Source organism: Poromitra crassiceps (genome assembly GCF_964638095.1).
Source record: "Poromitra crassiceps genome assembly, chromosome: 26".
Classification (NCBI taxonomy): Eukaryota; Metazoa; Chordata; class Actinopteri; order Beryciformes; family Melamphaidae; genus Poromitra; species Poromitra crassiceps.
Genome location: NC_139640.1, coordinates 8,177,130 through 8,192,463, shown reverse-complemented (window position 1 = coordinate 8,192,463; position 15,334 = coordinate 8,177,130). Strand labels below are relative to the sequence as shown.

General features: G+C 44.9%; 1 protein-coding gene across 1 annotated transcript in view; it reads right to left on the bottom strand.

Annotated features, from left to right (window-relative positions):
* Positions 1-1,859: 1,859 nt before the first annotated feature.
* Positions 1,860-15,334, bottom strand: part of LOC310798920 (stromal interaction molecule 1-like) — a gene marked incomplete at its 5' end in the record, with an annotated part of 46,595 nt that continues 33,120 nt past the window's right edge. Inside the window, 8 exons of the mRNA XM_083661477.1 lie at positions 1,860-2,188; positions 4,000-4,149; positions 9,622-9,685; positions 10,798-10,884; positions 12,306-12,541; positions 13,257-13,357; positions 14,206-14,376; positions 14,914-15,091. Coding sequence (XP_083517603.1) covers positions 1,960-2,188; positions 4,000-4,149; positions 9,622-9,685; positions 10,798-10,884; positions 12,306-12,541; positions 13,257-13,357; positions 14,206-14,376; positions 14,914-15,091 — 1,216 coding nt within the window. The 3' untranslated portion in view covers positions 1,860-1,959. The remainder of the gene's footprint in view (positions 2,189-3,999; positions 4,150-9,621; positions 9,686-10,797; positions 10,885-12,305; positions 12,542-13,256; positions 13,358-14,205; positions 14,377-14,913; positions 15,092-15,334) is intronic.

The window sequence follows — 15,334 nt, the reverse complement described above, 5'->3', positions numbered from 1 at the left end:
CCAATCAGCGTTGCCAAATCCAGTCTAAATCCATAATCCAAAAAGGTTCATAGTGTCTATAATTTACTTAGATCGTTAGGTTTTCTTCTATATCAGACACAGGTTTTTGTTCCTACCTGACATGTTTCGACGGCAAAACTTCCGTCTTCATCAGAGGTGTCACTAGATGGTGTGTGACGTGTCTTCATCAGAGGAGTCACTAGATGGTGAGTGACGTGTCTTCATCAGAGGTGTCACTAGATGGTGTGTGACGTGTCTTAAACAGCTGATGTTGTTTACAGAGGCATGATCGTCCTGTCAGATTTGACAGGACGACCACGCCCCTCGTTGTCATTTCACCGTTTGAGGACGCTGCTCCAGGTGGTGGAAAGCATGTAAGCCCCCTCGTCCCGGTTCATCGTCGTTTGCGCCCGCTTCCTGATCTCCACTGCCTCCATAATCCAGCGCTGGTGTTTGTTGTCCTGGGTGAGGATGACTTTGGCCTTATCCCAGTCCATACATGTTTCACTGCTCTAACTCAATTATATTATAATGTTGCTTTGTCACGTTCTGAGCCTGCCCCGCCCGCACCCGCCATATTTTCATCATTTGCCAACCCAGACCGCCTGCGGCGGGGCGGGCCAGCCCGCGGGACCCGGCGGGTTCTGGGTGACCCGCGCATCACTAGCACACAGGATAGTTAAGGCTCTTTCACACCGGCCTTGAAAGCCGAAAAATGCACGGAAAATAGGATTCGCGCCTCCGATGTGAAAGTCGTGAACGCGCTTTGGTGGACAATTGTTTTACACCTTTTGTCCCACGACGGTAGGTAGTCACAGCGCCGGGTTAGCTGGCAACCCGCCACCATTTGAAAGCGCCATCGCAGCGAGCCGGAAAAGGTGCGAATGGTCAGCTCATTCATAAAAAAATTACAGGGGAAATCACCTCATGTATCAAGAAAGTGCAGGAATGAAAGTAAAAAAAGTAGCCTATACTATACAATCATGACTGCAGGGGCGCCAGGAGGAATGCTCCGTGCGGTTAGGCTTTATGCTCAAACGATGTTGACATTAGGTAAAATTAACGGATATAATAATAAGCTTCAGAGGGCTATAGCTGTCTGTGGCGAGTTGGTCTGAGGTTATTCCCTCTCAAAATCAGCTCTGTGCATTCCCTTACAAAAACTACTAACGTTAAGTAGTCATGTGCATTTATAGCCTATACTATTCCCCCGACGAACATTATGCAGCTGTTTGATATGCGGGCGGTCGTGTATCGTTCCAATTTTAGTAGGACACCAAATCGATCTGCCCGCCCACCATGCGAGTGTACCTATCCTCCCTGCTCACTAGAAGGAGGGAAGTCTTGTTGTTGAATGAATTCGTTCATCATACAGTAGCCTAGGCTACACTAACCTATGAAAATATTCATTTGGGCTAGGAGGAGCAGGAAATCCCTCCGCTCGCCTTTCAATCCGGGAGCAGGGGATTTCACCTGAAAGTACACAGCAGCACGGGAATGTGGCCGTGCTGCTTGGCTCTGTGTGAAAGCAATTTCTGTGGCGAGGGTGCGAGCTTTGCGGGACTCCTAAACGGCAATTTTTGCGCGATCTGTGTGTGAAAGAGCCTATAGTTAGGTTATGTTAAATTAGTTGGGTTAAGTTAGTTAAGTACATATAAGTGGCAGGGTGGCGAGCAAACGGCGGTTATTGACAATTTAGCTGGAGCTCAGTCAAACTTTATTTCACTGTAGTTTTCATTGTGAATTCGAAAATGGTCGGAGGACCACTCTGCGCCCTATCGTGCAGCCTGATTGGTCCGGTTACATTGTAATTTCACTTAGTCCAGACTGATACGTAGAGACAAACAGAACATGAGGTCATGTGATCCGTAGCGTATGGAAACGGGTTTGGACGTTTGGCGGGCAAAGACTCTCTGAAGCTCCTTTGGGACATTGGTGAGCTGCAGCTTGGCGGTGGGTTTAATTGTGGCTCTGCTTCTTCTTGAAGATCTTGTTGAAGGCGTGTCTCCTCCGGCCGGGGGCAGGACCCGAGTTGCTCTCGTCACACCGTGGATCCTCCCCCTCCTCTGTGAGGCCCCGCCCACCCGGCGGCTGGAGGCGGAGCTCCGAGCCGGCGGAGGAGGGGAAGGTGGCGGCCGCGTCGTACAGCGAGCGGGTGGAGCAGGCGGCGACGAGGGCGGGGCTGCCCCTGAATGAATTAATGAAACTTTATTTATATAGCACAAGTCATAGCAATGCAACTCCAAGTGCTGAGCATGAAAAGTGACAGCCAAAAAAAATAAAAAATAAATACATAATAAATAAAAATGGTAATAAAAATACCCCCCCCAAAAAAAGTAAAAACAAACAGTAAAAGAGGAAGTTGGAATAAACACACTAGATAAACGCAAGGCTAAAAAGGTGTGTTTTATATCCACACTCAGGCTGGGGCCATATTCTCTAAAAGCAGCCATGGGTCTTAGTCCATGTCCACACGTAGATGAGTTTAGGTGTATCCGCTAAAGTTTTTTGTCATATAGACGTTTCGTCCAGACGGAACCAGCGTTCTGGGAGTATACGTTCTGGGAGTATACGTTGTGGGAGAATATGCTAATTTTTGAAACCGGGTCCCAGAGTGAATAAATCTGAAGACGCCACCCTTGCATTTCCGTGTTTACAACCCATACGCATCTTTCCTAAACCGATGACGCCATAGCCCCACCTCTCTCCGCCAGCAACAATTTAGGCAGTGCAGTAGCGTTTGTGCTACAGCAGCTACTGAGCCTGTTAGGGCTTTTGCAGCAAAATATAATGCTCCTCTATTACCACCGTCAGCAACAAGTGGACACGGAGAACAGCGTGTACAACATCCTCAGGGCTCCACAGCTGACTCTTCCCATCCACCCCTCCCCTCCCTTCATCTGATATTTCCCAGAAGGCTTAGCGGCGGCTAAGTTTTTACAATAACACAAACAAAATCAGGCTAAACGTGTTTAGTGTATTTTTAATACAACATGCAATTCTGGAATATTTTAATATTGGACAAAATGGAATGAAATGAAATGTAAACCCTGAGTGTAACGCACATACTCGGGATGCTCTATATATATCCCTCGCAAATACAACGTGAATAGTGAAGTGAGAGGTTTGACGACCACACGGTTGCACTGTGACGTGGCAGCGTTACAGCGCCGCTTACCGGCCTGGCATATACACTACAGCGACTTCAGTGGTATTCAGTGGTTTCATGTGGATACACACATTTCTTGAAACAATTCCGTGTTTATGGAAAACTTTTCTTAAACGAAAAAAAAAAAGATCGCTTCCGTCTCCGTGTGGACATGGCCTTAGATGGTAGGAACAACCAAGACACAACTACCAGAGGACGTGAAGGATCTAGTGGGCACATATCTTAAAACCATGTCAGACATGTCGTCGGGAGTGAGACCATTTAGTGATTTGTAGACCAAGAAAACAGTGGATTATATATATATATATACTGTATATATATATATATATAGTGAAATGTTTTATGGTCTCTTCTGTTTCTAAATATAGCCGAATCGTTTGGTTTGAAAGTAAAACAATTTTCATATTAAAGCATTTTACGAAATGTCTATGGGAAAATCAATGGCGGATGAAATGTCTCGGTGCCTATGACCAACCCGGAAGTGAGCGTTTGGCTCTCTGTACGAGGGATAAGCGTGACGTCACCACGACAACAAACACCTGACTTTCCGTGGGACTCTGCGGGGCGTACACCCATATGAATACATGCATCCGCACTAGGTGCTGGAACATAGCTAGTTTGATATAATGGCCCAACAAGTGGCTCTAAAATATAGTTTCTAGCTATGCGGTGACACCTCTCTGCTGCGCGTACTTTACGCTCTGCGTGTTTCCCCCAGTGACACTGCTAGTTTACCAAAATGCTGATCGGCTGATTCCTCGTATTGTAAAGCTAACAACTAGCCTGTGCAGCCATGTTAAACCAGGTGTAATGATGTCAGCTCGGCTCACCTCAGCTCGCCCAGGCTGGAGCTCTTCTCCAGGCCGCCGCCCTGGCCCTGCAGGGGGAGGAGCCTGGACGACAGGGGGAGGGGCTTGGGGCCGTACGAGCCCCGGGATTCACCAAGGGCGGAGTCAGAATCTGAGCGGTTCATAATGTCCCTGAAAAAGAGAGAGACAGAGAGAGAGAGATTGAATGAGGAAGGTGAACAATGGTAATATTGTTTTAGTGTGGAAAGACATCGGATGTTTAAAGATACAGTAAAATCAAAAATACATATTTTTCCTCTTATAGTGCTATTTATCCATCTACATCAGGGGTGCCAAAACGTTTTTATTTAGGATGAGAGCTACTTACAAAAAATATAACTAGTTGCAAGCTACTTTTTTCCCCCTTGTCTCCCCCAAGAACATATTTAGCACATTTTAACAGTATTATATTATCTATTTAACATTACTTGATAATGTTATTATAATGTTAAATACTGTAGATACTGAGTTAGCTACACATGAGTGGGATTGAGTTTATGCATTAAAAATAAATAATTTACATTTTGGATTTCTTTGGCGAGTTACTTATTGATGGCCCGAGATATACCGGTGGATCACGATCTATTGGGCACTCCTGATCTACATGGTTTTGGCGTGAGTTACCGAGTTTTGGAGATATCAGGCCGTAGAGATGTCTGCCTTCTTTCCAATACAATGGAACTGGAAAAGAAAATAGTTCCTACCTGAAACTGCTAACAACGTCTGTGGATTATCTTGAGGAACCGGGTCATGATTTCTGGAAAGAGACAATGCTATTGAGTTTTTTAAATGTATTTCTTGGTGCTCTGAGCACCACAAGCCGAGTGCCATCCAGTTCCATTGTATTAGAGAGAAGGCAGGCATCTCTATGGTCGATATATCTCCAAAACTCAGCAACTCAAAACCATCAACTATCTCCAAAACTCAGCAACTCACACCAAAACCATCAACTATCAACCAAACGATCAGTGCTCTTCAACCTTTTTCAGACCAAGGACCCCTTGGTTGTTAGAGAAACAGAGCATTGACCCTCTACGATTAAAAAGAAACTTGTGTTACACTTTAAGCGTGGCTTATTTTTAACATTTATAATCCAGACTCACTCCATTTTACAGGTCTGTTACAATATAACTACATATGAACGTAATTTAGAACTATTGGTAATTACTGTGTAATTACATTTGGTGTTCATGTGTAATTACAAATAGTTCATATGTAACTAGGGTACCTGTAAAATAAAGGGTTACCAAAACTTCCTTTACCACAGTAATGATAGATGTGATGAAACAATAAAATAATAAGAAAATTAGCAGTAAAGGTGTGTCATGGAGCATTTCAAAATCCATAAATTGCAAAATGAATTTTGAGATAGGGCTGATGGGAAATGTAGGAGAAACACTAGCCTGGTAAAAAAACATCCTGATCATGTGACCTCATATTCTGTTTCGCTCGATTTCCTGAAATTGGCAAAACAGAAATGGCATCTTTCGAAGCAACGAGCGGTAAAGTTAACGTTCGTAGAGTAAACACAGACGTAAGAAATACACGCAACAACAACAATTAAACAGGGACAAGACGTTGTCGGCGGAAAAGATGTTTTCGCCATCCTTCCGACTGGATTTAGTTTGAGTTTGGCGACGCTGATTGGCTGAAGGAGTTGTCTGTCAAGGCACGTAGTCCCACCCACTTGGAGTCCACACTGATACGTAGAGCCAAACAGGATGTGAGGTCACTATCAGGATTGGTTTTAACCAGGCTAGAGAAACGGTGAACTCATCTCATTGGTTTACAATATTAATGTGATGATAGATTGTTGTTAAAATGACACAGAGCAACTTGAACAAGTCAGCGTAGAAAATAAAAGCTAGCAGTCAGTAAAGGACATTCACAAAACCAAAGCTACTACTTTGTGTGTGTGTGCGTGTGTGTGTGTGTGCGCGTGCGTGCGTGCGCGCACGTTAGGGGTGTTAGTCTCGGTTCATTTTGCTTTTGATAGGCCGACACTCGGTAAAATATTTGCTGACTCCGCCCGAGCGTACGCCGGTAACAATGATCCTATCCTACAATCCTGCTCTCGGGGGAAGGAGGGGGGCTGTGCTGTGTGTGGGGAGCACTGTGATCATCAGACTTCTCTGGATTAGAAAAGCCAGTAGCTGTCCTCCATGTTGAGAAACACATGCCCCCTCATATGCATTTAGATAGACCCTTAGCTAAGCCTGGTGTGTTCTGTTGTAACGGAGATCTCTCTCTAAATGTGTTTTTAAGAAATAAACTATGTACTTTTGTTCTTTTATTGTGCCCTTATGTGCTTTTTGTAATTGTGTATGTGTCATCTATGGACCAAGCATCTGCCAATAAAGGTTTGATTGATTGATTTGATTGATTAAGACTAAGCTAAAAGTCCTCTATAGCGTCTTTGCCAGCGGTTCCCAGCCTTCTTTGGCTTGTGACCGGACTTTGACGTCACAAAAATCTAGGGACCCGAGACATTCAAATTCAGGTACATCATCGATAATAATATCATAATATCATCAGTGACATCGTCAGTGATGTCACATAATAACAGTATGCTTCTTTCCCCTCCGCAGAATTCTGACTTTAATCTGAGAATTCTGATTTTAATCTCAGAAACAATTGATTGCCTCGAGATTAAACACATTAACATTATTTCCCCCTGGTCAGAAAAAGTCGGCAGATTTGTCGCTAGTTGCTTTTGAGAAATAAAGTCGCCGGGGGGATCTGAAAAGTGGCTAAATATAGCGACAAAGTCGCCAAATTGGCAACACTGGCGGATGCAAATGAACCTACAGACCAACATGCGTAACCGCCAAAAATATTCTCGTGGTTAACCAATTAATAGTTCACCATTGACATCCCTAGTGTGTGCGTGCGTTCACCATTGACATCCCTAGTGTGTGCGTTCACCATTGACATCCCTAGTGTGTGCGTTCACCATTGACATCCCTAGTGTGTGCGTGTGTGTGTGTGAGCCAGGCCCAGTGTTAGCCAGGCTAACAAAAGCTCTACTCATCCTCTATGTACAGTATGGGAACAAGAATGCTAAAAGAAAAATCGTTTCTTTGCTTTTGCGTTGGCGACTCTCTGTTTTACCCATCAGTCTTGTTTATTGTGTGTTGTTTTTAATATTTAATTAGGACAAATAAAGTTAAAATTTAACTTGAAATTACTCGTGTGTCTCTGTCACATGTTAGAACTGAGGGAATTGTCTGATAGCGATGTTTCAGTCCGGTGGTGTCGCTGTCAGATGGCCATGCAGAAGAAGATACCCACCTCAGAGTAAAAGGTCCTTACACATCGGCAGCGTTTTTTCCGTGCGATTTATTCGCACGTCAATAATATTTTCCCAACCTATATCAGTTAATGCAACCGTGCATACCAACGGCGAAGTTTCGCCGAGCGTTATTGTGGTGTTTATTTTTTCGAACCACGGTCGATTTTTCAGAAATTCGCTTCCGACGTGTACACATCTGTGGCTGTGATTGACAGGTGGGTCAAAACTCGCATCCCAATTTCGTGCCGTATATTCGCATCGCTCTTGATGTGTAAGGACCTTAAGGTTATTATAGTTTTACATTTTTCATTAGTCTTTATTTAAATTTTTCATTAGTCTTCATTTTCATTTTTCATTAGTCTTCATTTTCATTTAGTTTTGACTCAGACTCAGACTACTTTACTGTCCATTAAATTGACATAAAATGAAAATTTCTCCTTTGAATAAATGCCTTCAAAGCAGAGTGCTGTTGGGATTTCAGAGTAAGTGCTACTTTTAATTCATTTAGAAGAGCCTCAATAGCAGCGGCTATCTCGTCTATAGCAGTCACCATCGTCGTTAGGCCTGCAGCACTTGACTTGCTTGACAATAGAGAGGCAAAGTGACCGCCTACTTCCTGCTTCAGCACTGTACCAGAGATTTTCATCCGCCATTTATTTTCCCATACACATTTCGTAAAATGCGTATAGAAATAGTTTTACTGGTTCAAACCAAACGGTACAGATATATTTAGAAACTGGAGAGATCGCATTACATTTCACTGGGACAAAAACGTTAAAAAAAAATGCGGGTTTAAAGAAAATATTTTTTCGATGTTGTTTTTTTAGGTTTTGGTCCGAGTGAAATGTTCTATGGTCTCTCCCGATTATAGCGTTAGCTGAACCGTTTGGTTCGACGAAGTAAAACTATTTTATAAGCATAAGAAATGTCTATGGGAAAATAAATGGCGGATGCAAATCTCTGGTACAGTGCTGAAGCAGGAAGTGACGTTCCACTTTGCCTCTCTATGGTGTTAGTCCTGCCTGTTGCGCTGTTGATTATTGATGCTGATTGGCTGGCTCATTGTTAGTTCCGCTTGGCCCTCATTGGACCGAATGTTTTTGCTGTTGCATGTCACAATGTGAGACCAGGGCCGTTTCTCAATACCAAGAATGCATTCTTGTTCTTGTGTTCTTGGGGAGAACGTTCTTGCTAGTCGTTCTTGGAAGAATGAACTTGCTCGGTCACAAGCACACATGACGCTGTTGGCAGTTTGAGACGATGCATTCTTGAGGGTATTGCGCAATACCAGCGCAGAGGCCGCCTGCAGTACTACACAAATAAAAAGCTCAGCTGATGTAGATGCAGCCAATTGTGCTCTGGAGCTTTTTGCCATTTTTCTCCATAAATGTTGGTAAAGTGGCACTTATTGAAACCTACTACCCTGCTTGTAGGCATCAAAAGTCATCAGAAATTAATTTAGTGATGAAATAAAACTTTAAATTGTAAAAAACTTCCCAGAGATTATGGCGTCTTCTCTGCTGCATTCTGCCTCTGCTTATGCAGAAATGCATGCTGGGATATCTGCCTTGCCAAGTTGACAGAAGTCACCAACCGGAGCATCCTCGGTAAAGTGGGCATGTGAAGAACACATCCGGGAATTTTAAGCGTTCTTGGCGAAATGTGAACTTTGTATTGGAACAGTACTTGGGCTGTGACTGATGACGTTTCACAGGGACACAAGAACACACAAGAACGCTTATTGAGAAACGGCCCAGAAGTAGCCAGCTCGTTGGAGTGGGTGCAGTTCAAATTCTGGACCCAGACAGAGTCTTATGTATCAAATAAATTGCTGAAGATGAAAACTAAATATATTTTCTCTATAATTTTAGTTTATTTGAGTTAGTTTTGTAAACACACAATACAGTTTCACTTATCATATTTTTTGTGTGGAAAACTTAAGTTTTTATTTTTATTTCCGTTAACGCAAATGTCTTTTCAACCTAGTTTTTGTTACTTCGTTAGTTTTCGTTAACGATAATGACCTTGCCGCAGCAGGGCCGCCCGCGGGCCCGAGGCCGCACACCGCCTCCACAGAGTGAACACAGGTGGAGCACAGGTGCAGGGCTGTGCCTTCAGCAGGAGGAGAGAGAGAGATGGAGGGATGGGAGAGAGAGGTAGACAGAGAGGAGGAGAGCGAGCAGGGCAGGGGGAGGAGCTCCAGCTGGCCAATGGAGCGGCTGCGATTCTGCCGGCTGCGGCTGCGAGGGGGGCGGGACGACGGGAAGAGGCCATGCCCCTCCTCCTGCGACAAGCGCCGCCCCTCAACCAACCTCTGAGAGCTGAGGGTCAGAGCGGGGTCTCCCATCCTCTGGCGCAGGGGCATCAGACTCGGGGCTGCCGGGGAGAGAGGGGCGGGGTTAGACTTGAAGCCTGGAAAAGACTTGTAGGCTTTTATTGTGATCCAGCCCCAAGTCACTCTCAAGTCCATTTTTTTCTCCCATCTTCTCCCCAGTTGTACTTGGCTAATAGACTGTTTTCACAGCAGCCATTTTGTGTCTCAAGGCAGGGTAAACACAGGGTATACACAGACAGGTGTAACCAATAACACGTCTGTTTACGTTGCTTTGAGACATGAAATGGCTGCTGTGAACACATGCTTCCTCCGATACATGTGCAGGCACCAGCCACTTCTTTTCACCTGACCTGGAGGATCACGCTATCACCCCCCCCCCCCCCCACCACCACCACCACCCACCCACCCTGAGGCTTATTGATGAATTTGAGTTAGATCTTATTTGGATAGCCTTTCCGCCATCATTTTCCAAAACTTTTAAAGACTAGCTGAACCCAAAAATTACTTTTTTGGTAACCCTTCGTTTTACAGTCCGGTAATTACTAGGTAGTAACTACCAGGTATTTACTCGGTAATTACAAGTATTTTCCTGGTATTTACCGGTAATTACCTGGTAAATACATGTAGTTACCCAGTATTTACTAGATCTTTTCCTGACAAGTACCATATATTTACACGGTAATTACCTGGTATTTACCTAGTAATTATAGATTATAGATTATAAACCTTCACGATTACCTATCAATTTGTGTGAATGTGACGGTGTTAAGTTGATAATAACTCAGACATTTACCAGGTAATTACTAGGTATTTTACCCGACAATGGCCACGTATTTACCCGGTAATAGCCAGGTATTTACCCACTAATTATACTTTACAATAATTCCAAAACGTTATCATGTGAAACCTCACTAGTTTTCTAAAATCGTGGGAAACCCTGACGAGAGGCTCTTGTCAATCAAACCTGGTTATCTGCTCGATGTGATTGTCAGTTCAAACAGAGATATAGATCTGATGGATGTGATTGGTCAGTTATCCATCCCGATCAAACAGAGGTTATAGATCTGAGGGATGTGATTGGTCAGTTATCCATCCCGATCAGAGGTATAAACCAGCTTTGCTCAGAGGGCGAGTAAAAGAGGGAGGGGCCAACCGGAGTGTTTCCATGACGACTGGCTGTCTGCGATGCCGCTCAGGGGCCAGAGGTCGCTGACTCTCCGGTCCATCTGCCAGGCTGCGTCTGCAGGGAGCAAATCAGGAGAGACGGTGAGAGAGAGGACCAATCGGAGGAGGGGACGGAGACACGGAGCGGACCAGTTGAAGTGACTGAATCTTACAAATAGTGCCTTTAACCCATTGATACCTGATGCAGCATTTGTGTGTGTATCCCTTTAAGACCGCAAACCGCGTTAATGCGGCCTTAAAGGGATACGCACACAAATGAGGGATATACACGCAAATGCTGCATCAGGTATCAATGGGTTAAGTTACTGAGTCACCACAGTATTGTCAGCAGAGTTAAAGGATTCCATTGTCATTTTAGTTTCTGCTTTTGTAACCCCCCCCCCCATTCCCTTTGATGTTAAATGTGACAGTTCAAGCTGTTTCGACATTTATCAGTGTGACCGGATTCATATTACAGATATGTGAAGTTCATTAACAACTAGTTGAAATGCTAAGTTAACATATCCCTGACTCATCAAAATGCTCATTTCTGTGTGACAAGTCAATTGAAGATTGTGACGTCATCTTAAAAGATGTTTTGACGAGCCCAGTGGTTCTCAAACTGTGGTATGGGTACCATCAGTGGCCATTTCTAAACATACAGTGAATTCCTGAACATATCCAGACATTACTCGGGTTATGAGCATGCTCTCGCAAATTTTGTGGGGAGAAATAAATTGACAACTAGCCAGATATGTTTTTTCCCCCCGATTTTCTATCCAATTTTTATCCCCCATTAGTGCTAATTTTTTTATTTATTCATCCTGGTTGCTGCTCCACCCTCTGCCGATCTGGGGAGAGCCGAAAACTGGCTCCATGCTTCCTCCGAGACATGGGCAGTTAGCCAGCCGCTTCTTTTCACCTGACAGGGGAAGCTTCACCGGTAGGACATAGCACGTGGGAGGTTCACACTATTCCAACCAGTTCCCCTCCCTCTGAACAGGCACCCTTAACGACCAGAGGAGGAACCACATCAGCAACCAGGATATTGCATGTTTTGGTGAAGGGGGTTCCTACATGAAGGAAACCCCCGGGAGGCACGGGGAGAACATGCAAACTCCACACAGAAAGGCCCTTTTGACGACCCCACCCGGGCGGTGGGCACTCGAGGACATGCGGACGGGCACGCATTCCTTCAGCGTTCACAGCGTCCCAGGTGGGAATCGAACCCAGGAGCTTCGAGCTGTGAGGCGATAGCGCTTACCACTGCACCACCGTACCCCCCACTAGCCAGATATGACTTGAATGGTACTTGACCTGTTATCTAGCCTGGTATCACGGATCCAGATGGTTTTAACCAGGCTAGTTTTCTATCCCTATCGCCAGAATAATGCATTGAAGGCATTTTCATTGAGTGGACAATTGCTTTCTGAAATACATCTCTATTGGATGTTAAACGCCGTCTCATAGACATTGGGTTGGAGCCTTGAGACGTACACTTGAGCGTCCCCGGGGACAGGATGTCCTCGTCCATGTCGTCCAGGTCGTCGGACAGCAGCAGGGTGTGGGGGCCGGGGGGCTGCAGGCCCAGGCAGGCGGGGTCCAGGTGCAGACTGGAGGCCAGCGTGGGCAGGCCCGGGTTCTGCACCAGGCACCAGCCCGTCAGAGACTCCAGTTTCCCCCAGCGGTGCAGCTGCTCCCTGAGAGCCGCTGTCACCTCGCCCAGGGCCTGTCTGAGAGAGAGAGAGAGAGAGAGGGGGGGGGGGGGGGGTTAGTATAGACAGCCAAAGCCACGCCCCTTCCGGTCGGGTCCTACACGCACCAGCATCTGAAAAAATGCCCCCCCCTCACCATATACAACAGCACTGTGTCTACGGTGGAATCCTACAAGTTCCTAGGATCCATAATCTCCCAGGACCTCAAGTGGGAGGCCAACATAGACACCATCACCAATAGGGCTCTCACTTTTTCTCCAAAATAAAGTTCGAACGAACTTTAATTGCCCGCAAAATGTTCGAATATATTCGAAGTTTTTTGGTTAATATTATTATTCTTTTTTTTTTTTTGCAGGCCAGGCCACCGGGCATCAGCCCGACGTGTTAGCTTGGACGCTCACAGTCACAACACTGCCTCACAAACTTGGCTGCATCCAACTCCAGACAACTTTTCAGACCCTGGAGACAATCTTTCTCAGAAGAGACTAACGCGACAAATCTGGAGACTTTTTCTGACATGGGATTAACATTACCAGCAAGCAGCAGTTGGTTAATTTTGGTTCATAAAAAAAAAAAAAAAAAATAATAATAATAATAAAAGAAAATAAAAAAAAATCTAACAGATCAATTATACATTCGAACATGCCCTCCTCCCCCACATTCGAAGTTAAATTCGAATTTCGAATAAAAAGTCACAGCCCTAATCACTCACTTGACGTGTCAGTTCACTCACTTGGCAGACAGGATCTTGTGGTCCACGTCGTCCAGCGAGGAGCTGTGAGCCACGTGGAACGTCCCGAACAGAGAGCTGCGCTTCTTCTTGATCTTCTCCGCCTGGAACGGCATCATCAGAGAATAGAATAGAATGCTTTATATATATATATAATAATAAATATATTATATAATGCTTTACATATATAATAATACAATATATATAATGCTTTATATTAGGGCTGTCAACTCTAAGTGGGGCGCAGATCCATCTACAGTCATCTGCACAAACATTCTGAAATTCAAGGACTTAGTCGATTACATTACAATACAAACCATGTACAAAGCAAAAAATAAACTTCTACCTCCACATATCCAGAATCTGTTTAAAAAGAGGGACACCAGCTACAACCTGAGGGGAACACTATTATTTATTAAACCAAAGATTCGAACAAATTTAAAAAATCACCGGGTATCTGTCAAAGGTGTAAACATCTGGAACACATGTCCTGAAACTATTCAATTATGTAGCACATTAATCACATTTAAAAGACACTATAAAAACGATATAATTTCTCGTTATAGTGTGGAAAATTAAGTTTACTGATTATTATTATTATATAATAATATATATAATATAATAATTATATTATCATTATTAGATTATTATTTTTGGATTGTGCGTTGTGTGCTTTTCTTCATTTCGTTGTTATGGGAAATTTAAGTTTACTGATGTGACTGATTTCAAATCTTGTGCTTTGCTCTTTTTTATTTCTTATTTATTTGTTGTGAGAATCATATAATTGTAAGGTAAAAGGGGTAGGTCAGTATAAGCTTTGCTTCTACCTACACCCTTTCGGTTACGCAGGCTGAGAAATCAGTCTTTTACATGTACCGAAATAAACTTATTCATTCATTCATTCATTCATTCATTCATTCATACAGTCAGTGTGTGTGTGTGTGTGTCTCACCCCCTCTCTGGCCTGTAGCAGCTGTCTCTCTGCTGTCTGCTTCTTGGTGTTGTAGTACTGGACCTCCACCTCGTGCGAGAGCTGCAGCCAGGTCTGCAGAGTGTCCGGGGGTGACCAGCGCGCGCGCCGCGACTCCAGCTCCCGCTCCGCCTTCCGCAGTGCCATGCGCACCTGCAGCAGACACACACACACACACACACACACACACACACACACACACACACACACACACACACACAGCAGACACATACACACACACACACACACACACACACACACACACAGAGGTAAGGGGATTCTTGGGCCATGGAAGCACTCCGACTTTGGGAAAGTTCTGGAGTCATAAGTTGAGGCCACGTCTCGTCATAGACGCTGGTTTAGCTGGCTCAGCCTGGCTGGGGGCGTGGTCAGGGTGGGGTAAAACCCCCCGTTCTATCCATTCAGCAAAGTTAGAATTTAGCTGATAGCCCAGCCCAGGCAGACACGATCGGGGGATTTAACCACCGCAGTAAACCCACATCTGAGCAGACGTCTTGTGTTCTGCTCTAGAACCCCCAAACCTGTAGTTTAGAGCCGCAGCAGCACCGTCTTTTGGTGAGTCAGCCCATGAGATATATGGGCGGTTTTTACCCCACTCGCACGCCAGCCAGTTTAACATTTTGTGGGCGTTCCCAGACATGCGGACTGTCTCTATGGGAGAGTGCGTACCTGCTCGAGCTCCTCCTCGGCGTATCTCGCCCGGCTCCTCTCGTTCTCCGTGCCCTGGCGGAGCACCCTGAGCCGCTGGGCCTCCTGCTTGGCCGAGTCGATCTCGCCGCGAAGCTCCTCCTCCACCTTCACCTTCTCCACCTCCGCACAGCGTTGCTCCGCCTGAGCTTTCTGCAGCCTGGCAGACAGACAGAGAAACTTCCTCTTAGCATCTGGAAACTGGGCTAGTTTCATAGTTACAGCTAGAAAACAAAGGAGCATGATAGTTGTGATGAAAAAAAGGATGTGTTATGATTTCTTTTGTACAATACTGTAGATAACACTTCACGAAGAACAACCTGCATCATTCTGTATTCATTGTTTAGCAGCTGAGTAAGTAACTAAGGGCGTTTTCACACGGGGAACACAAGCAATCGTTCCG